At 31.6% G+C, this 20,298-nt stretch overlaps 4 protein-coding genes across 4 annotated transcripts; 2 read left to right on the top strand and 2 right to left on the bottom strand.

Annotated features, from left to right (window-relative positions):
• LOC104715921 (kinesin-like protein KIN-14D) lies at nucleotides 2,623–7,401 on the top strand. The gene is made up of 17 exons (XM_010433288.2): nucleotides 2,623–3,005; nucleotides 3,167–3,385; nucleotides 3,500–3,644; nucleotides 3,730–3,839; nucleotides 3,931–4,050; nucleotides 4,158–4,361; nucleotides 4,457–4,666; nucleotides 4,743–4,817; nucleotides 4,938–5,084; nucleotides 5,249–5,384; nucleotides 5,483–5,592; nucleotides 5,761–5,922; nucleotides 6,004–6,227; nucleotides 6,428–6,509; nucleotides 6,590–6,694; nucleotides 6,782–6,886; nucleotides 6,976–7,401. The coding sequence occupies exons 1-17, from the start codon at nucleotides 2,958–2,960 to the stop codon at nucleotides 7,153–7,155; spliced, it is 2,382 nt and encodes a 793-aa protein (XP_010431590.1). The 5' UTR covers nucleotides 2,623–2,957; the 3' UTR covers nucleotides 7,156–7,401.
• Nucleotides 7,431–10,034, bottom strand: LOC104715909 (cysteine-rich receptor-like protein kinase 25). Its single transcript, XM_010433278.2, has 7 exons — nucleotides 9,212–10,034; nucleotides 8,925–9,062; nucleotides 8,730–8,851; nucleotides 8,442–8,652; nucleotides 8,123–8,360; nucleotides 7,884–8,034; nucleotides 7,431–7,799 (listed from the first exon to the last, which is right to left on the bottom strand). The coding sequence occupies exons 1-7, from the start codon at nucleotides 10,020–10,022 to the stop codon at nucleotides 7,473–7,475; spliced, it is 1,998 nt and encodes a 665-aa protein (XP_010431580.1). The 5' UTR covers nucleotides 10,023–10,034; the 3' UTR covers nucleotides 7,431–7,472.
• On the bottom strand, nucleotides 15,067–15,937 carry LOC104715899 (protein YLS9-like). The gene has a single exon (XM_010433268.2). It carries the CDS (start codon nucleotides 15,902–15,904, stop codon nucleotides 15,224–15,226), a length of 681 nt encoding a protein of 226 aa, XP_010431570.1. The 5' UTR covers nucleotides 15,905–15,937; the 3' UTR covers nucleotides 15,067–15,223.
• On the top strand, nucleotides 17,715–18,481 carry LOC104715888. Its single transcript, XM_010433258.2, has one exon. The coding sequence runs from the start codon at nucleotides 17,809–17,811 to the stop codon at nucleotides 18,430–18,432; it is 624 nt and encodes a 207-aa protein (XP_010431560.1). The 5' UTR covers nucleotides 17,715–17,808; the 3' UTR covers nucleotides 18,433–18,481.

The following is a 20,298-nucleotide window of genomic DNA, read 5'->3' as shown; positions in this document are numbered from 1 at the left end:
TTTGAGTCTTTGTGAACTATTAATCAAAGGTGAGATTCCAACAGGATCTGCCTCGCTTTAACCTTCGTTATCACAGACGGATACAGCTTTAGCCTGCACTTATTTCCCAATTGAAAGATTCAAAAAATTGGAAAATTCACAAGTGAAGCGACACAATTGCACCATCCGATGATGTATATCCAAAATCAATACTGAGAAAATTCCTAAGGAAACGTTCGATGAAGAGAATGGATCTGAGTTTTTAGCCCTAACGGCGGCGTCTTCGGTTTTCCGAGAGAGCATATGCTTGTCTAAGTACTCTTGCACAGCCATCTTCTTCTCCTCACTACTTCTAATACGTTATTTTCATCTTCAATTTCGAATTATATATATAAAAGTAAGTTTTTGGTTTAATGCTGTCTAATTTTTTTATTTTTTTATTTGCTTTTAATTGTTTAATTGTTTTAAACAATATTTAAGACTCAATTAACACAATACCTTTAATTCACACAATAAAATAAAATTATAATTGAAAATAAAATAAATTATGCATTAATCATATTCTACCATTCAATTCTAATTATTTAATTACTTTAAACAATATTTAAGACTCAATTAACACAATACATTTAATTTACACAATAAAATAAAATTATAATTGAAAATAGAATAAATTATGCATTAATCATATTTCACCACTCAATTCTATTCAAACACAATAAAATATAATTATTTACTCACTTTTCTTTTGTAACTTTCATCAATTTTATCATATAAATAAGCATTCTCATATTCTCTCATATTAACATTCTTTTACTTTTTTTTTTTTGGTAGAAGACGGGAGAGCTAGTCTCTCATTTATTAAATTAAAACAAAAAACTTACAATTGCATCATCACTCAAAAGAGAACTAACAACAGACAGCACTGTATCGAAAAAATAGAAACCAACAGGCAAAGAAAACGCATAGTTAACTAACCCATCTAACTATAATAACAAACTAAACCAGAGTTATAGAATATTTACATTGGAGAGCCCTCGTAATAGTTTAACACGGTTATGGTTTTAACCACGTGTAATCTTGATTCTCAGTTTTGCCACATAGGATTGAGATCGAGTGTAGCCGGAATGCGACTGTCACGTGGCAGCATGACGTGGAAATTGACCAATTGGGTTCAAGCTGACTAATTGGTGTATATGTGTAACTGTAGTTTAAATTCAACTAACCAAACCAAGATGAAGATAAACGAAATTAAAAATCTCATCCATTTTTGAAATCAGAAACACAAAAATCTCATCCTTTTCCTACAAATTATATATTTTTCCTTGCCTTTTTGTATCTCTCCAGTTTTGTTTCTCTTGAAAAAACAGGAAAAATAAATTGATGTTAAAAAAATCAGAAATTATGGATAAGTTTACATCGACATTTACAGGTTAAACTCTAAATCTAGACAAATCAAAGTTGAATTGTAATGACTAATAAGCTGGGTATAATTAAATTTCACTTAAAATCTTACTTACCATTACAAAAACCAAAAAATATAAAATAAAATTAAAACTAAAATCTCCAAAATTAGCTAAATTTTTCTAAATATAAACTGAATTCATATTAATCTCAAAAATATTTATTCTAATTTTTAAAAATAACTTAGTTACTAGGATATATCCCGTGCTTAAAGCACGGGTCAATATTTTTAAAAAAAAATATAATATAATAATTAAAATTATTGTTTTTTAAGTTATTTTGTTTGAGATAATATTTATTTAAAATTGTTATGTAAATCTATTAGCCTATTTGAATACTAATTATTTTAAAATATTATAGTATTTTATTTTTGATGTATTATTATAGTTTTATATTTTTTGTTGTTATATTTGCATCATTATTATGTGAAATATAAAATAGTAATTTTAATATTATAATTGTGAGTAAATAAAAATTATTAATTTATTATTTATATAAATTTAGTTTTACCAACCTGCCAATGTGGAAATTAAAACACACATTTCATACAATGAATAATATATCTTCGTTTTAAAAAAAATCAAAATCACAACATATGCAGAAAAAATATGCATTTTAAATTATAAGTATTATATGAAAATTCCAAACAATTTGTAAATAAAATAAAATAAAGATGATAGGAGAATCATAATTTGAAAACTTAACAAAATGTTCGAATTTAGTTATTAAAAATAATTGTATTGTATACTTGGATATAAATTCTTAGTTTTTAAAATTCTGATTGGTTTATATATTTTTAAAAAAAAATAATTAGTAATTTCGTCCATAATTTATTAGAGGGAGAAAATTATTTTTTAGTTTTTTTAATATTTGATCCGTAAGTGTTTTTTATTTTTAATTAATTATATTTATTTAAATTAGTTAATTAAACTTAATTATTTTTTTCTAATAGCAATTGAATGTAATTTTTTACACATTTTAAAGTTAGTTTTATATTTGTACTTCTCAATTAATATAGTAGGATTAAAATCTACCAAAAGAAAAAAAACAAATTTCAACCATAAACCAAACTGGACTATCTTAACATTTATGGGCCGCGACTTTTTAAGTCAATAAAACCCATATGGAGCCTATACTCTTATTTTCTAACAATAATTTAAAAATCAAGGGTTGAATCATTCATTACATTTATAATATAATAAAGTAACAATCAGAGGACAAGAGAGAAGAGTAACGTTACAATTTTTTGGTTTTGTATCCGCCGATCTGTTTTCAAAAATATTCAAAATCACAGAGGCTCCTCCTTCTCCTTCCCCTTCCTCTTTCACCCAAAAAAAAAATCCCTCAATTAGGAAAAAAAAAAAGCAAGCAAGAACCCTAATCTCTCCCCGTGTCTGATTCACAAGAAAACAAGATCTGACTTCTCCTGTATCATTCTCAAATCTGCGCCTTCCTCTCGATCCATAAGGTGAAGCAATCTATCGGAAAGGTTTTTGTTAAATTGATCCTCGACTATGCCGCTTCGTAACCAGAATCGCGCTCCTTTGCCTAGTCCTAACGTCGTAAGCCTTCTTCTTCTCCTTCTTCTTCCATTATTGTGACCATTGAGTTTCTCCATAGATGAGATTTAGATTGGATTAGGGTTTTGGATTATTCAGGGATTTTTGTATTAAGTATTAAAAACTGTGTCTTTACTTGTTTTTGAATATCTTGGATGGTATAGAAAAAGGAAGCTTTGGCAAGTGTTCCTTTTGAAAGGCGAAAGAGAGTGGAAACGCAAGGTACTGGAAGAAGACAAGTTCTTTCGACGGTGAACAGACAAGATGTTACGGCGAACAGCGATGTGGGCAGCACAGATGACTGTGGTAAAGTTGAATTTACTAAAGATGAAGTCTTGGCTTTGCTTACCGAGAGAGCTAAAGCTGGCAAATTTGATACCAAGGTTTGTTAAACCGATAACCAAATTCTTTTAACAGTTATTGGGATGTGTATCACTTAAAGATGTGTTTTTTTTTTTCTATTCTTATTGGGATCGTTGCGGTACTACTTACTACAGGCTAAGATTGAGCAAATGACGGATATTATCAAGAAGCTTAAGGTTTGTGTTAGATGGTTCCAACAAGTGGAAGAAACACATGTCCAGGAGAAGGAAAATCTTACTTCTTCTCTTGAATCTGCTAAGAAAAGATTCAGTGATCAAGGTGAATTTAATTTTCATTTTTTGTCTTTTTACTTGCATTAGTTTGTGTACACTGAAATATGGATGTGGTTTCTAATTACTTCTAGAGTTGGATGCAAAGACCAAAGAGGATAGGCTACAAGCGACTATAGCTGAGATGAAGGAGAACATAGTATCACTACAGGAGAAGTTCTCCAAGGAGGAGTTAAACAAGTTGGTAAGGAGGATTTCTCAAAGAATAACTTATCAAGTTTGTTTTTTCTTTTCGCCCAAAATAAGGTTATGAACTTATTGGTTATGACTACTAGGATGCAATTGAAAATCATAGAAGAGAAAAAGAATGTAGAGTTGCAGCTGAGAAGCTTCAGGATTCTCTCCGAGAAGAGCTTGACAAAGAGAAAGAAGACAAAATGGCTGCCAAGAATAAGGTACAGCAGATTTTTTCTCCCTTATTGTGTATTACTCTACTCCTCTTAGCACTTGGCATAATCTTTTCGTTGTTGTATTAAGTGGATTTTTTTAATTTAATTTCTAGGTGACGTCCCTTGAAGATATGTACAAAAGGCTGCAAGAGTACAACACAAGTTTGCAACAATATAACACTAAACTCCAGACTGATCTTCAAGCAGTTCGAGAGGCACACACTCGTGCTGAAAAGGAAAAGTCAAGTATACTAGAGAACCTTACTACACTTAGGGGTCACAGTAAATCACTACAGGAACAACTAGCGTTGAGCCGGGTGAATATCCCTGACATGATTCTTGCATTTCTAAAATTGTGAGTGATTTATTTAATTGCTTATTAGTTTGTTTCTCTTCCCTTTCCGTGATCAAGGTTTCACAAGATGAAGCGGTAAAACAAAAGGATTCATTGCTGACGGAAGTCAAGAACCTTCGGAGCGAGCTCCAACAAGTTCGTGATGATCGTGATCGCCAGGTTGTACAGTCGAAAAATCTGGCTGATGAGATACTGATGTATAAGGAGAGTGTTGGAAAATCTTCTCATGAGTTGGACATTTTAATAGCTAAATCAGGATCCTTGGAGGTTAGTTCAAAGTCATTGAAGTTTCGTATCTTTGCCTTATATTCACTTTTCTGAAAATGTCAATCCTATGTTGCAGGAAACATGTTCGTTGCAAAAAGAGCGTATCAAAATGTTGGAGCAAGAATTAACTTTTGCTAAGGAAAAGCTAAAGGTAATGGTGTGATTGATTATACTTGGGAAATATTGGATTGGTGATCTGCCAATTTTAAGATTCTCTTTACTTTGTCGAATGCTACTCTAGACTGACATACTTTTTATTTACTTTCTACAGATGGTAGATGCATCTATGTCTCATACTATAACAGAATTTGAAGAGCAGAAACAGCGTATGCACGAATTGCAAGATCGCCTTGCAGACACGGAGCATCAACTTTGTGAAGGAGAATTGTTACGAAAGAAGCTCCATAACACCATCCTTGTAAGAAAAGGATAAAATCCCGTGTCTATATTTAATTCTTTTGATCTTAACAAAGTTTTTCCAAATTCATCTCTTTCTTCTATTCTTAATCTTCGACCTTCTCTTTATCAGAATATTTAGTTATTGGCTTTCTTTATGTTCGCTAAGCAAAGCTTTTATTTCAGGAACTCAAAGGAAACATACGTGTGTTCTGCCGAGTGCGCCCCTTGCTACCAGATGATGGACGCCAAGAGGCCAGTGTAATTGCCTATCATACGTCAACGGAATCTCTTGGGAGAGGCATTGATGTGGTCCAAACTGGTATATTCAGAGACTCACCTTATTTAACTTTGCTCAATTAGATAATATGCTTACATTAATTCATGTTTTGTGCCTTGTGCTTTATTTGGGATTCTTAGGTAACAAGCATCCTTTCACCTTCGACAAGGTCTTCGACCACGGGGCTTCTCAGGAGGAAGTATTCTTTGAAATATCTCAACTTGTACAGAGCGCATTAGATGGCTACAAGGTTCAGTATCTTCCTTGTTTGACATTCTAGTTAAATATAAGTATCTGAATCATTGTTATTACTCATATGTAGTTGTAGCTGACTTTATTGAAAACTCTTATTCACATTCTAGTCAACATTTTGACTGATTCCTTTGTCATTGCACCTTTCTCATATCTTTGTGGACAGGTGTGTATTTTTGCATACGGTCAGACAGGTTCTGGCAAAACCTACACCATGATGGGCAGGCCAGACAAGCCAGAACAGAAGGGACTGATCCCTAGATCACTTGAACAAATTTTCAAAACTAGCCAGTCTCTTAGTACCCAAGGGTGGAAATACAAGATGCAGGTACATATTTCTCTTACAATATTCTAAAGGTTTGTTGAATGCTTTCCTTGGTAGCATTTTTAAATTTATTTTTACTTGTAGGTCTCAATGTTGGAGATCTACAATGAGTCCATCAGAGACTTGCTTATGACAAACCGAACAATTGCTATAGAGTCTGCACGAGGAGACAGTAGTAGCACCTCTGGAAGACAGTATACAATCACACATGATGCTAATGGAAACACTCATGTTAGTGAGCTGACAATAGTAGATGTATGTAGCATCGGACAAATTTCCTCACTATTGCAGCAGGCCGCTCAGAGCAGGTTTGTCTTGAGTAATTTCTGTTTGTTTTTTCATATCATACATCCAGGAGTTGTATTACTTTCTTTGGTTTAGTTGATTGCTAGGCATATCGAGTAATGTAAAATGACATGGCTTTTGACTTTTGAGAATATTGTTACACTGTATTTGTTCTGGTATAACAAATTACAAAGCTAAAGCATGATGAACTCTTATGTTGCAGGTCCGTTGGTAAGACTCAAATGAACGAGCAGTCATCAAGGAGTCATTTCGTGTTTACTCTTCGGATTTCTGGTGTGAATGAGGTTAGTTTCTTTGCCTTTGGGGTCATTATATTGTGTTGTAAAAATTATTTCTCACTTTTGAAACTCTCTCCTATTTTCAGAGCACTGAACAGCAGGTACAAGGAGTTCTTAACCTAATTGATCTTGCTGGTAGTGAGCGACTCTCAAAGAGCGGGGCAACCGGAGAGCGGTTAAAGGAGACACAGGTTTCTGTCTTTTAAAATACGTATTCTAAGATATTCCAATTGAGTTTTTGAACTTACCCTCTAATCTTTGTTCTTTCCTTTCACCAGGCTATAAACAAAAGCTTGTCTGCTTTGAGTGATGTTATATTTGCATTGGCTAAGAAAGAGGATCATGTTCCTTTCAGAAACTCCAAGTTAACCTATTTGCTCCAGGTTAGATTACGTTTTGACTTCTGAATCATTATGCATTAATCTGTCTATCTACATTATTTCTAACAAAGGGGAGTCGTTTTTGAGTACAGCCGTGTTTAGGAGGAGACTCAAAAACCTTAATGTTTGTGAATATATCACCTGATCCATCTTCTACTGGAGAGTCCCTTTGCTCTCTTCGGTTTGCTGCTAGAGTGAATGCTTGTGAGATTGGAATACCTCGTAGACAAACTTCTGCAAAACTCCTCGACTCTCGCCTGAGCTACGGTTAAATCTAGCGGTTGGAGTTTCTATCTCGTATGTATAACAACGGCAATTGTTTTAGAGGTTTGTAATTTCTGATTGTGGTTTTGACTTAGATTTTTTCTGTACCAAGCTCATAAGAATCGGGAACTTTAGTGTGCACTAAATTTGATTGTGTAAGCTACTTGCTATCTTGGCAATGTCGTGTGAGGAAATTTCAACTATTGTGTTATGTAATTGTCTTATAAGACATAACTAAATAAGTTCTTGCTCTGTTTAACATAATTTCAGCACAACACTATTGGTCTAAACTCTATATTTACAAACAGTAAGTACACAAAAGAAGTCAACGAGGATAAACAATAGTGATGGAAGAATCATCAACAGACTTGTTTGTTGCTGACTGATCAGATGCAGAAGCTCCTGACCGTTGATCTTTAGAGTCTTTCATGTTCTGAAGAAGAAACCCTGATCGCTTTGGAACTGGTAAAGTAACAGTGAAGCTGTTCATCATCACAAGTATGTTATCCATTGAAGGTCTCTCTGAACAATCATCTTGAACACATAATAGAGCAATGTGAATGCATCTGATCACTTCATTTGTCTGAAAATTCCCTCTCAATGCTTCATCCACTAGCTCCAATGGTGATTTCTCCACCCATAGCTTCCACACCTGCAGATTTTTCCCATCCTTTAGAATGTAATGGAAAACATAACTTTTAAAAAAGATTCTTGATTGGTTATAAAATATACTCACATAGGTCACTAAATCTCCAAGACCATCTTCTGCATAAAAGCTACTGTTCTTTTTACCGGTTATGAGTTCAAGAACCAAGACTCCGAAGCTATAAACATCCGATTTCACTGAGTATTGCCCGTGGATTGCATACTCAGGAGACATATAACCACTAAAGAGAGAACTTGTTTAAGCAAAATGGGAAATCCAATAGCTATAGATATGAAGTGTCAATATCATAAGAGGAAGAAACGACTTACTATGTACCAACGATTCTTTGAGAATTGGCTTGAGTTTGATCAACACCAAAGATCCTCGCCATACCGAAATCTGAGATCTTTGGATTCATGTCTCCATCTAAGAGTATGTTACTTGCTTTAAGGTCACGGTGAATGATCGTAAGCCGTGAATCTCTATGTAAATAAAGTATTCCTCGAGCTATCCCTTCAATGATCTTGTACCTTCTTTGCCAATCCAAAAGTCCTCTCTTCTCATTATCTACAAACAAACAAACAAAAGTCTTAGTTAACCCGAACTGATAGTTTCTTTAGAGGAATGAGTGATATGATTTTGTTATACCGAAAAGGAAATAGTCGAGGCTTTTGTTAGGAACAAACTCATAAACAAGTATTTTCTCTTCTCCATCTAAGCAATATCCCAAGAGCTTAGCAAGATTCCTGTGTTGTAGCTTCGCAACCACGTCAACTTCGTTCTTGAATTCTTCAGCTCCTTGTGTCGATCCTCGAGATAGTCTCTTTATCGCTACTGTTTCACCGGTTATAAGCTGACCCTGAAATGGTTTTACAGATTTAATCTTCTTTTTTTTTTTGTTCTTTTAAACTATGATTACAAGAATAATATAGTTACCTTGTAAACCTCACCAAAGCCACCATGACCAAGCTTGTTACTTTCTGAAAACTTATTAGTAGCTGCGTCTATTGCACTAAACTGAAACTGCATTGTTTCTGTTGATGTAATATTATCTCCATCTACATTACAAAAGATGGGAACTCTTAAGAAAGTTTCAATTAATAAGAGTAGCAAATGAAAAGATTGGTTTACCTAATTCCTCTGTTTGAGCACTGAGCTTTCTCCTTCTTCTTAACAGCTGTAAACAACACGCGGCACCGAGAAGTAACACGCAGACAGAAACCGGAACAGCAACCGCGGTTACTATCACCTTCGAGCTCTTGTCTTTCCCTAAACACAATTTCAAAAACATAACAACAAGAAGTATGTTTCAGATTTGTGTTCTGCTACTCAGCTTATCAAAATTATACCTTTCGAAACATAAAAAAATATCAAGTAAACTTATAGTTAAACAAGTGTTCAAAGTTTCAAAATTTAACCTTTTTCTGAAGGAAGCTTTAGTGGTGGTGCAGTAATAGTTTCATTGTAAAAAGGATAAAGCTCGTATCTAAAGCTACAACTCGCCGCGATTACTCTCCCGCCAATTCTTCGATCGCAACAGTCCGGCAACCAATTAATAGCTTGTCTCAAACAGCTCTCACAATCTTGATTCGTCAAATCAGGTGTGCACTGCACAAGGCTATAAATCGTTTGAAAAACCGTGAAGTTCGCTTTCTCCGTAACAAACTTTCTCGAGCTCGCAGCTGCTTTCACCGCAGCCTTGATCAACAAAGCAGCCAAAGACTCATTGAAACTGCTCACTTGACTCTCTGTGATGTTTTGCGTGTTCCAGAAGAAAACAACAGGTCTAACTTTCATTTGCCCTACGATGCTTTGATTCGAGTATCTTACCATACACTCGTCGTACCAAATGACTGTCTCTTTCTCTCTCGGACACCTGTGGAGCGTTTCGTTGGCCGCAAACGCAACACAGTCACGGCATGTATCAGCTGAGACGTCTCCACGGCAGAGGAAAACTCCGTAGACTCTGTTGTTGTTGTTGTTGTTGTTATCATTATCATCACTAGCGGTTGCGTTATCAAAACGTGATTCGTAAGTTGCGTTTGGAGAAGAGAGAGATGATAGAACGGTTCGGAGATTGGTCAAGTAAGTGCTGTTTCTTGAAAACGTTGTTGTGTTTGGACATATGTGGTAGAGATAAGTTGGATCTGTTGCAGAAGTAATTGAGTTTAAGCTCATAAAGAAGCAAATTAAGATCAGAGAAACAGAGGATTTGAAACAAGAAGACATTTTTTTTTTCTTTTTGTTATTGTTATGTTCTTTGTTCAATAATGTCTTTAAGTTTGTTAATATTCATGGAAGTTTATTGTAATTTGAATATTCACAGAATATTTTGATTTCATTGGTAAGACTTGATCAAAACATGAAATTAAAATGTTTTTGTTAGAGAATTTTCAAGATTTGTGTCATAATCATTGACACAATGATCTGATTAAATAAACATGTTTGGTCAAAGGTTTGGGGAAATCTTATGAATTATATACTCATCGTTTCAAGATTGTTCATTTGTTTGTTTGCGAGTCAAATTTAAATATATTATGTTGGTGTTCTATGAAATTGTAATTGATTGTTGCTGTTCCATTTTGTGTTTTGTTGTAATTGTCAAGATTAGAGACAAGTAGTGGTTCACGAAAGAGCTATTCCTGCCTAAAACAGAGCTAAAACAGAGCCGGACTCTGCTTTATGCAACTCAAAGATGCATATGATATATCATGGTTTTTAACCATGATATAAGTGTGCTTTTTGAGTCTTTTGATTTGTTTCTAGTTGTTTTTAAGTCTTTATAGGTTATATAGGATTTTGGCACAGATGGAACAATGTGGAGCAATTTGAATCATTTTGGAGCCGGAGGAAACAAACTTGGAGCCGATGAAGAGTGATGGTGTCGATCGTTAGCACCGATTGACACCCTGTTTTGTCTACAAGAGAGTTTCACAAATTTATCCAAAGTTTTTCATAATTGCAACACAAGTCCCTGACGTGTTTTAGTACATATATCTATCTATATATATAAAGTTAGCTTTTCTCACTTCTGGTGCAACCACCTCAGCTGCCATGTCAGCCACATCTTCTTTAAATTTATGGGCTTTACAGATTTTAATAAGCTATTTAAACAATCATATAAATGACAAACTGATCAACTAAATTTCATCTAAAATTTGTAGGCCCAACACTATTTCATTCAAATTCTCTAGACCCATCACTATTTTTAAATCTTATAAATTCAATTTTTTATTTTAAAATAAATTTAAAATATTCATTTAGTGCATATTTTTGTTAATTATAATTAATCGAAAATTTAAATAAAAAATAATTATGTAAAATGAATTAAATGTTAAAATAAGAAAACAATACTATAATTTTTCATTAGTGGTAATAATATAGTTAAAGATTTCTATTAAACCGATCATAATTCAAAACTTCAAATATCAAAACAAGGCAACCCAAGCAACACTTTCAAAGAATCAAGGAAACACAACTACAAATCAGTTAAAATAATTATTTGGCAGCACTTCACAAATCCATCACCAAAGACAAAGAGGCAAAGAGATGAACACATATTTAATAAACTAAAAAGATTCAGATATATGAATGTCACAATCAGATAACCGTAACACAAAATTATATGAAAAAGACAACCGAAGAAACAAAAAAGGGGGATTTTCAAAAATACCCCTTTTTCTATGTCAGTTTTCAAAAATACTCTTTGATGGTGTCTATTTTCAAAAATACCATTTTTAATATATAAAATGACAAAACTATAAACCCTAAACCCCAAATATTAAACCCTATCCCTTTAAAATTATACCTTAAATGTAAATTGGGAACCCAAACCTAAAAAAACAAATTCTAAATATTAATTTAACATAGGGTAATTGTGTAAAAGAGGGCAAAAATGAAAATGTTAAAAAAAAGGGAGCATTTTTGAAAAAGGGTATGCCAAAAAGGGTATTTCTAACAAATTTTCACAAAAAAACAACCCGGACTTTATAAAATTACAGCAAGATAAACAAGAAAATTATTTTTTCCCAAAACGCAACTCACATCGAATCAATAAAATCACTCACAGGACAAATGGGAAAAAAATTACAACAAATAACACAAAACAACCGCCTTACATATTTTAATAAGCCCTTTAAACAATCATTCAAATGACAAACTGATCAACTAAATTTCATCTAAAATCTATAGGCCCGACACTATTTCATTCAAATTCTCTAGACCCATCACTATTTTTAAGTCCTATAAATTCAAATTTTTATTTTAAAATAAATTTAAACTATTCATTTAGTGCATATTTTTTTGTTAATTATAATTAATCGAAAGTTTAAATAAAAAATAATTATGTAAAATAAATTAAATATTAAAATAAGAAAATAATACTATAATTTTTCATNCTTTTCATTAGTGGTAATATTATAATTAAAAATTTCTATTAAACTGATCATAATTTAAAATTTCAAATATCAAAACAATGAAACCCAAAAAACACTTTCAAAGAATCAAGGAAACACAACTAGAAATAAGTTAAAATAATTATTTGGCAGTACTTCACAAATCCATCACCAAAGACAAAGACGCAAAGGGATGAACACACATTTAATAAACTAAAAAGATTCAGATATATGAATGTCACAATCAGATAACCGTAACACAAAATTATATGAAAAAGACAACCGAAGAAACAAAAACACAACCCGGACTTTATAAAATTACAGCAAGATAAACAAGAAAATTAATTTTCCCCAAAACACAACTCACATCGAATCAAAAAAATCACTCACAGGACAAACGGAAAAAAAATTACAACAAATAACAAAAAACAACTGCCTTACAGATTTTAATAAGCCCTTTAAACAATCATACAAATGACAAACTGATCAACTAAATTTCATCTAAAATCTGTATGCCCAACACTATTTCATTCAAATTCTCTAGACCCATCACTATTTTAAATCCTATGAATTCAATTTTTTTTATTTTAAAATAAATTTAAAATATTCTATTAGTGCATATTTTTGTTAATTATAATTAATCGAAAGTTTAAATAAAAAATAATTATGTAAAATAAATTAAATATTAAAATATGAAAACAATACTATAATTTTTCATTAGTTGTAATAATATAGTTAAAGATTTCTATTAAACTGATCATAATTTAAAATTTCAAATATCAAAACAAGGCAACCTAAGCAACACTTTCAAACAATCAAGGAAACACAACTAGAAATCAGTTAAAATAATTATTTGACAGCACTTCACAAATCCATCACCAAAGACAAAGACACAAAGAGATGAACACACATTTAATAAACTAAAAAGATTCAGATATATGAATATCACAATCAGATAACCGTAACACAAAATTATATGAATAAGACAACCGAAGAAACAAAAAAACAACCCGGACTTTATAAAATTACAGCAAGATAAACAAGAAATTATTTTTCCCCAAAACACAACTCACATCGAATAAAAAAAAATCACTTAGAGGACAAACGGGAAAAAAATTACAACAAATAACACAAAACAACTTAGTTAGGAAACCTAAAGAATCCAACATATTTTCATATAAACAAATTTGCAACCCAATTGACATTCACCTTTAACAAAATCAACAAGGGATAACCAAATATCCCCAATAGATGCAAAGCGAGCAAGGAATCAACCAAATATGCAAACCCCAAAAAAAAAATCAAAGGAAAACGATTACGATAGGAATGACTGAAAAAAAACGATTACGAGCATCAAAGACATAAGCTCAATCCTCAAACAGACCTCTAGATAGGAAAATTGCTCTTCTCTTATCCGTTCACGAGGACATCGGATTTTGAAAAAGAACAAATCAATTTCAACTCAATAACATACAAATAATGGTCCAATTAACCCACAAATTATAAGCTTTACAGAGAAATTGGGTCTGAATGAAACAAACAAAAATAACCTAGAAAAAAATTAACAATAAAATCCACAATAAATAATTTATTTATTTTTCTTAATAAATTTCACAATATTTTTCACTCCAAACACTAAAACATTGACAAAAAAAATTACTCCAACAGTTTACCAAATACATAAATATTAAATAACAATCCAACCACAAAATGGAAAATAATAATAAATTAATGACAACTAACAGCTACAACAAAACAACAACTTCAACTAAACAATGTTAACTCCTAATAATAACTTTTTTTTAAAAGCATTATAAACACACAAGATGATCTCAATTTTTCCTTTAAAAACAGCAAACTAAATTATACTTACTCCAAAACATATTTTTATTAAAATATCCAACAAAACAACATAAGCAACCAAAATTAAATACAAAAACAAACGTAAAGATGAATTTACAAAAACCAAAAAAATTATACACAACAAAACTCGGAATACACCTTCATCTAACTACCGTGCGTAGCGCGGGTCGATTGCTAGTATATAGTATTTTTAGGTTTTAGAAACCCTTAAATTATTTTATAGCAAATTTTATTTTCTGCAACCCTGTGAGATTTTGAGAGCTTTTGGGAGAGAGAGATCTGAACTGATTGTAGAGAATAAATCATAAACTCCCTCTTTACTCTTTTAATTTTCAATTGCTTATTATTCAGAATTATGTTTTGTTCTTCATTGAATATGTCTGAGTAGTTTGCTTGTTAGGTTCAGGGTTTTTCATAGGGGTTCTATGAATTATTAGATCTGCTTATTTAGGATTCTTTATCTTTCTAGATCTTCATCATAGGTTGTTCTTCATATTAATTCTTGATTGATCACCTAGAATTAATAACCTGGGAAAATAAATTGATATGAGAATAGAATTGATTTTCATGATAAAACCTTCTGATGAGCAAAATTACTTCTTGCAAAGAGATTTGATTTAGTAATTTTGTGAACAATCTAAACTTGTTTTTAAAAGCTGATTTATTACCTTGAATTTTACAAAGAGATTTAGATTTCTGGTTTTAAATTTAGATAATATTTGCAGTGAGAACTGATTTATTTTACAAAAGTGTTTAGAGTTCTAGATCTAGTCTTAATTGCTTGAATCTTATTTATTTGTTGATTTAATAATTTGTAATTTCCTGAGAAATTCTCTTGGCCTAACTTTTTGATTCTCTGAATTTACAACAGCTTAATTTAATATTTTGCATTGTTATTTCAATTAAATTTAATCTGTTTAGCTTAATTATAAAACTCTATAATTTATTGCGTAATCTAGAGTTCTTGTGGAATTCGACCCTAAGTATTACAATGACCTCTTAATTTGAGAGAGTAGCTCTAGGTATTAATTTGAGCATATCACCATACATTTAATGAGAAAAAAACAAACTCTCAAATCGAAATTACAAAACGTAAAGAATAGCAAGAATCAATCAAAAGGAAAAGTATTATACAAAAAAAAAACAGCAAACAACAAATCAATCAATCGATATCTAAGAGAAGTAGACCGGACACCGTTTATGGTTAAACTTGGGCAAGATTAACCCGTCTCGTCCAACCACGATATCGCAGTTAGCGTGCATCCTATGGTGTTTACTGATCCACCTATGGAGTTTAAACCGAATATTCGAAACTATTTCGAGCCTAAAACCCACGGTTCCTTGTGCTCGATCGTTAGTAAACTCCGTCCAACGTCTACTATTTACCGTTAAGGAAGCTCCAGTAAGCGTCCCGGTCACAATTTGTGTGTTTGTCGGCTGCTGGAAAAAGGGGTTTAGCAACGGGCTTGATCCGACCCGTTGATCTTTGTAGTAAATGAAACCGTCCACGGAATCAAAATAAACACCCATGTGTTGGTTAGGGTTTAGTATGGTTACGTTGAAAGCAATTCTTGCGCTTTCGAATCCCGTAGGCTGATCTAGACCTTGGACCACGAAGTCATGGATATGGAAACGAGGTCGATGAGGGCGTAAACTAAGCCAAAGTATAAAAGCGATGACGCCTACAAAGAACAAAACCAAAAGAAACATTGCACATATGAATTTTGATATCCGAGTTGAGAGGCTTTCTTTGACCCGGTGAGCATAGTAGCTAGCCGAATGGTGACGCTTTATGGGTTGAGCTAGGGGCACCGGACTGGTGCGGATCGGGATAGTTGTTCGGTCTGGTGTCATTGTGCTCTGATGGTTTTTGCTAGCCAAAAAAAAGCTATGGGAGATTTGAGCATGAAAGTTTTGGAGTGTAGGAGTTATATATGAAGAAGAAAAGTAAATAGTTCTTGAAGTGTTTGGAGAAGAAAGGAATCAGATTTGAGATTACGTAAAGTGAACACATTTGTATTCAAAACTTTTCTTTCTTTTTTTCTATCTAATGTTTTATATTAACAAGAGAATCAAAATTTTTAAAAGTTTAATTCAATTGTTTTTTTTTTCTTAATTCCAATGATTTTGTTATTATGTTTACGATGCATGCCTACAAGATTAAGGGAGTGTATTCAACTTGACGTTTTAGGTGATTTGTATAAAACGAGATCTATTTGATATGTGAATAAAACAATTTACCAACTTAAACTTAACCACGCAATTGAATAAAAATGGTATAAGAGGAAAAAGACTATGCAAGACGAAAACACTTCTAAGAGCAAATCATATACATAATAAATCTCCAACAAGGCAACAAGTCATATACAGTACTAGAACAACATGCAGGACCGGTTCAATAAAATTGGTGGTCCGAAGCAAAAATAATAATGTGGTATTTTTTCATTATTTGTTGTAATAATATTTTTTTTATTTTTCTTTCTAAAAATAAATTCTAATACATTTTATAAACAAATGACTGAAAAAAATAATTAAGTAACAAAAGAAAAAACCTAAAATACAAGAGTATACAACTAAAAGAAAATTAAAATACCGTAATTGTTTGGTAAATCTACATATACCTTTTAGATACTAATTATTTTCAAAATGTAATAGTATTTTGGTTTATCTGATGTACATCACAGTTTTTTTTTTTTTGTCAACCATTGAGCCACAACTGGCCGGACCATTAGCCAAATTCCTACATTCGTAGGAACCGGGACTCGATCCTAGATGTGATGGTGCCTTCTACAAATGGATATTATTTGTTATTTGTATTTGCATCATTATTTTGTTATATATTTTAAAATAGTAAGTATGATATTGGAATTGTGAGTAAATAAAATTTATTAATTTATCAACCAAATGAAATTTGTTTTACCAATCCGCCGTTATGGAACATTAAATACACATTTTTTGTAGATTGAGTAATATATCTTTATTTTAAAAAAATTCAAATCAGAACATATGCAGAAAAAAATCTACATATTTATTAATCATATTTATTATATGATAATTCAATACAGATTTTAAATAAAATAAAAGAAAGATAATAGGAGAATCATAATTTAAAATATTAAAAAAAACTTCCAAATATAGTTATTAAAAGTAATCATATTGTATAGTTAGATATAAAATGATAATTCAAAACAATTTTTAAATGAAATAAAAAAAAAGATAATAGGAGAATCATAACTTAAAATCTTAACAAAATCTTCCAAATATTATTAAAAATAATTATATTGTATACTTAGATATAAAATCTTAGTTTTTAAATTATGATTGGTTTATAATTTTTTAACCATAACTAATTAGTGAGAGAAATTAATTTTTTTTAAAAACTAATAATTATTTCAAAGATTTTATTAGTCTAATAATTAAATTACATAATTATCTTTACTAAAAATTAAACATTTGGCTTAAGACCAATGACATGACAATGTAATTTTTTACTTTTTATAAGGTTTGTTTTATATTTGTAATTCTCAATTAATATAGTAGGATATAAAAAACTAATAAAATATTATTATCTATAAAAAAAGAGATCTAAATAATTACGAACTTGAATATAGATTCCCACACAATTTTTTTCATAACTAAAATTCTCAAGATTGTAGCATTGAAACAGGTCATTATTCTACAGAACATTAGTTACAAAACGCCATTATCTTCTCTCCTCACTTCTTCATCAGTCTTCCATTGAAATTGAAACGTCATTTATGGATGTGTTCTTCGTGACTCAGAAAGGCTCACGGTTCTGCATTGAAGTAGGTTACTGGGACACAGTGTTAGAGATCAAAAAGAAGATCGAGAAGTATCAACGTATCCCTGTTTCAAAACAAACCATTTTATTCCAAGGAAATGTTCTTCAAGATCATCTTGACATCGAACAATGTGTGATCCTTAACAACTCTCGTCTCCACCTTTACATCTCTTCTCCCGACCAAAACCTTAACCAGAACCGCAACAACCAAGTGTTGAAAATAGACCAATCTCAACAGTCAAACTCAACAGAACATAACATTGACGGTCATCAAGATTCAACTGTGATGATGGCAATGAACAACAACAACAACAAACCGAAGAAGCTGAGGGTAATGGTGCTTCTGAAAGGCGGGACAAGGAAGATCCCACTGGAGGTGAACGCAGGTGATAACGTTGGAGAATTAAGAAAAGAGCTGGCTAAGGTTCAACAGAGGTTGCAGTTAAGTCTACCTCAAGATGGCTATTTATTTATATACAAACAGAATGTAATGAAAGATGACCGATCGTTCTGGTGGCACTGTGTTGGTCAAGGCGACACCATTGAGATTTTTAACGGAAGTGTTTCTGGTGGATCTTAATACATACCTCCTAAAATGTTAAAGCTTTTAACTCTTTGCAATCTATCTTCCTTCTTTGTAGCGTTATCTCAGTCTATTTTACATAAGTTATTCAATCAGTAATATAACAAAAGAACGTTTACTTATAGTCGTTGGATTATCCTAGTATAAAGAACTGTGGACGTTAATATTCTTTGAAGAGCTTTATTGACTTAAGAAGTGTGATATTTAAATCAAGTTAATGATGGTACTTCATTCTTTCTTTCTCCATCTCGTTACACTTTGTTAAAACAATTATGGATGTGTTCTTCAAAACTCAGTGTGGCTACATGCACGTTCGAGATTGAATTGGGATACAGTGTTGGAGATCAAACAGAAGATCGAGAAGTATCAACGTATCTCAGTTTTGAAACAAACCCTCTTCTTCTAAGGCAATGTTCTTCAAGATCATCTTGATATCGAACAATGTGAGATCCTTAACAACTCTCGTATAGATATATTCGTCAACCCTTACCCTAGTCATAACAACGATCAACTGCTAGGGGCAACAACAACAATGATCAAGTGCTTCAAACCGAGCAATATCCACCGTCGTTAACGCTTGAGAATCGCCTTGGAAGCCTGTGAAGGTGAAGGGTTGATGCATGAATATCTCCAAATATCTTTCACTAGGTTTGTACATTATATTTGTCAAACGTTGCATCCAATGTACAAACACTATTTTCTTTGAAATTAATTTAACATTATTTTTAAAAAAAGAGGTTATATTTGCATTTAAAAAACTGGAAAAAAATTCATGTAAACCTCTGTCTGTAAGAAAAATTAAGATATGATTTAGTTAAGATATGATTTTAGTTAAGTGACATTACATATATATTATTCTAAACTAATCCAAACATTTCCAATAGGGGTGTTAAATCAAATTTGGATTCGGTTTCAGTTTCATTTATTTTATGTATATATATATAACCTAGATGTATCTGTTTTGGAAAGGATACTCGTCTTGTCCATATTCATAAAAAAATTCTGTCTCATAATCATCCACTTTTAAATAATTACATGTTCGATAATATTTATTATAAGAGATTTAGACGGAATATATGTAGTATTTGCCTGTTTATAAATTTAATTTTTTTAAATTAGTGGAACTTATCCCAAAAAAAGTAAACTAATTCTGTAAAATTCTCAAAATATTTTCAAAAATACCGGAAATTCTCAAAAATCCTTTACAATTCCTTATATTTCTATAGTCAACTCTTATCCAAAGTAGTGAAATTTTGAGAAATGAATTTAGCTACCCAAATCTTTTGATTCTATACCATTATTTAAAGGAACATAATTATTTATTATTTAGAAAAGAAAAGAAGCTTACATACTTATAATTACTGTTTTGAAAAGGATAGAGACAAACATAGGACTTTTAGAAGTTTTGGCCAATCGATTCGGCTCCTGAAAGTGTTGCTTGAGTTTCGCCTTCGTAGTTATGGTTAGCTGGAAAAAATATTTCATAGCTGCATTATTTTTCAAATATGAATTCAATATAGTGAAAGTGTGAGAACTAACGATCTGAATAATAAAATAAAGACTTCTTTAAACTTTCCTTTGATTGAAAGAAAATCTTATTATTTTTAGTTTTCTCAAAATATCTTCTTTCATTTTCTTAAAAATAAGATGATTTGTTTTTAGGGAAAATTGGAAATAAAGGATCACTAAAAAAAAATTGACCATATACACCTTTTTTTTGAAAATGGTCATTTTTACCAAAAATGCCCATAGGAATTGAAAAACCCAAATTTAACAAGTTTAAAAATGTGAAATATAGGAAAATAAGTAGATATACAATAGTAGAGGTAATATAAATTTTTTCCAAAAAAAAAAATATATATA

Source organism: Camelina sativa, chromosome 2 (genome assembly GCF_000633955.1).
Source record: "Camelina sativa cultivar DH55 chromosome 2, Cs, whole genome shotgun sequence".
NCBI lineage: Eukaryota > Viridiplantae > Streptophyta > Magnoliopsida > Brassicales > Brassicaceae > Camelina > Camelina sativa.
Note: the sequence above shows the minus strand (reverse complement) of the source record. Positions and strands in the feature narration are given on the sequence as shown.

Coding starts and splice junctions, on each gene's coding strand:
- LOC104715888 (XM_010433258.2), top strand. CDS start 17,809: ATGGATGTGTTCTTCGTGACTCAGAAAGGCTCACGGTTCTGCATTGAA.
- LOC104715899 (XM_010433268.2), bottom strand. CDS start 15,904: ATGACACCAGACCGAACAACTATCCCGATCCGCACCAGTCCGGTGCCC.
- LOC104715909 (XM_010433278.2), bottom strand. CDS start 10,022: ATGTCTTCTTGTTTCAAATCCTCTGTTTCTCTGATCTTAATTTGCTTC. Junction 9,063..9,211: donor AAAGCTTCCTTCAGAAAAAG/GTTAAATTTTGA, acceptor AATTGTGTTTAG/GGAAAGACAAGAGCTCGAAG. Junction 7,800..7,883: donor TTGGAGATTTAGTGACCTAT/GTGAGTATATTT, acceptor AAAAATCTGCAG/GTGTGGAAGCTATGGGTGGA.
- LOC104715921 (XM_010433288.2), top strand. CDS start 2,958: ATGCCGCTTCGTAACCAGAATCGCGCTCCTTTGCCTAGTCCTAACGTC. Junction 5,593..5,760: donor GCGCATTAGATGGCTACAAG/GTTCAGTATCTT, acceptor CTTTGTGGACAG/GTGTGTATTTTTGCATACGG. Junction 5,923..6,003: donor GGTGGAAATACAAGATGCAG/GTACATATTTCT, acceptor TTTTACTTGTAG/GTCTCAATGTTGGAGATCTA.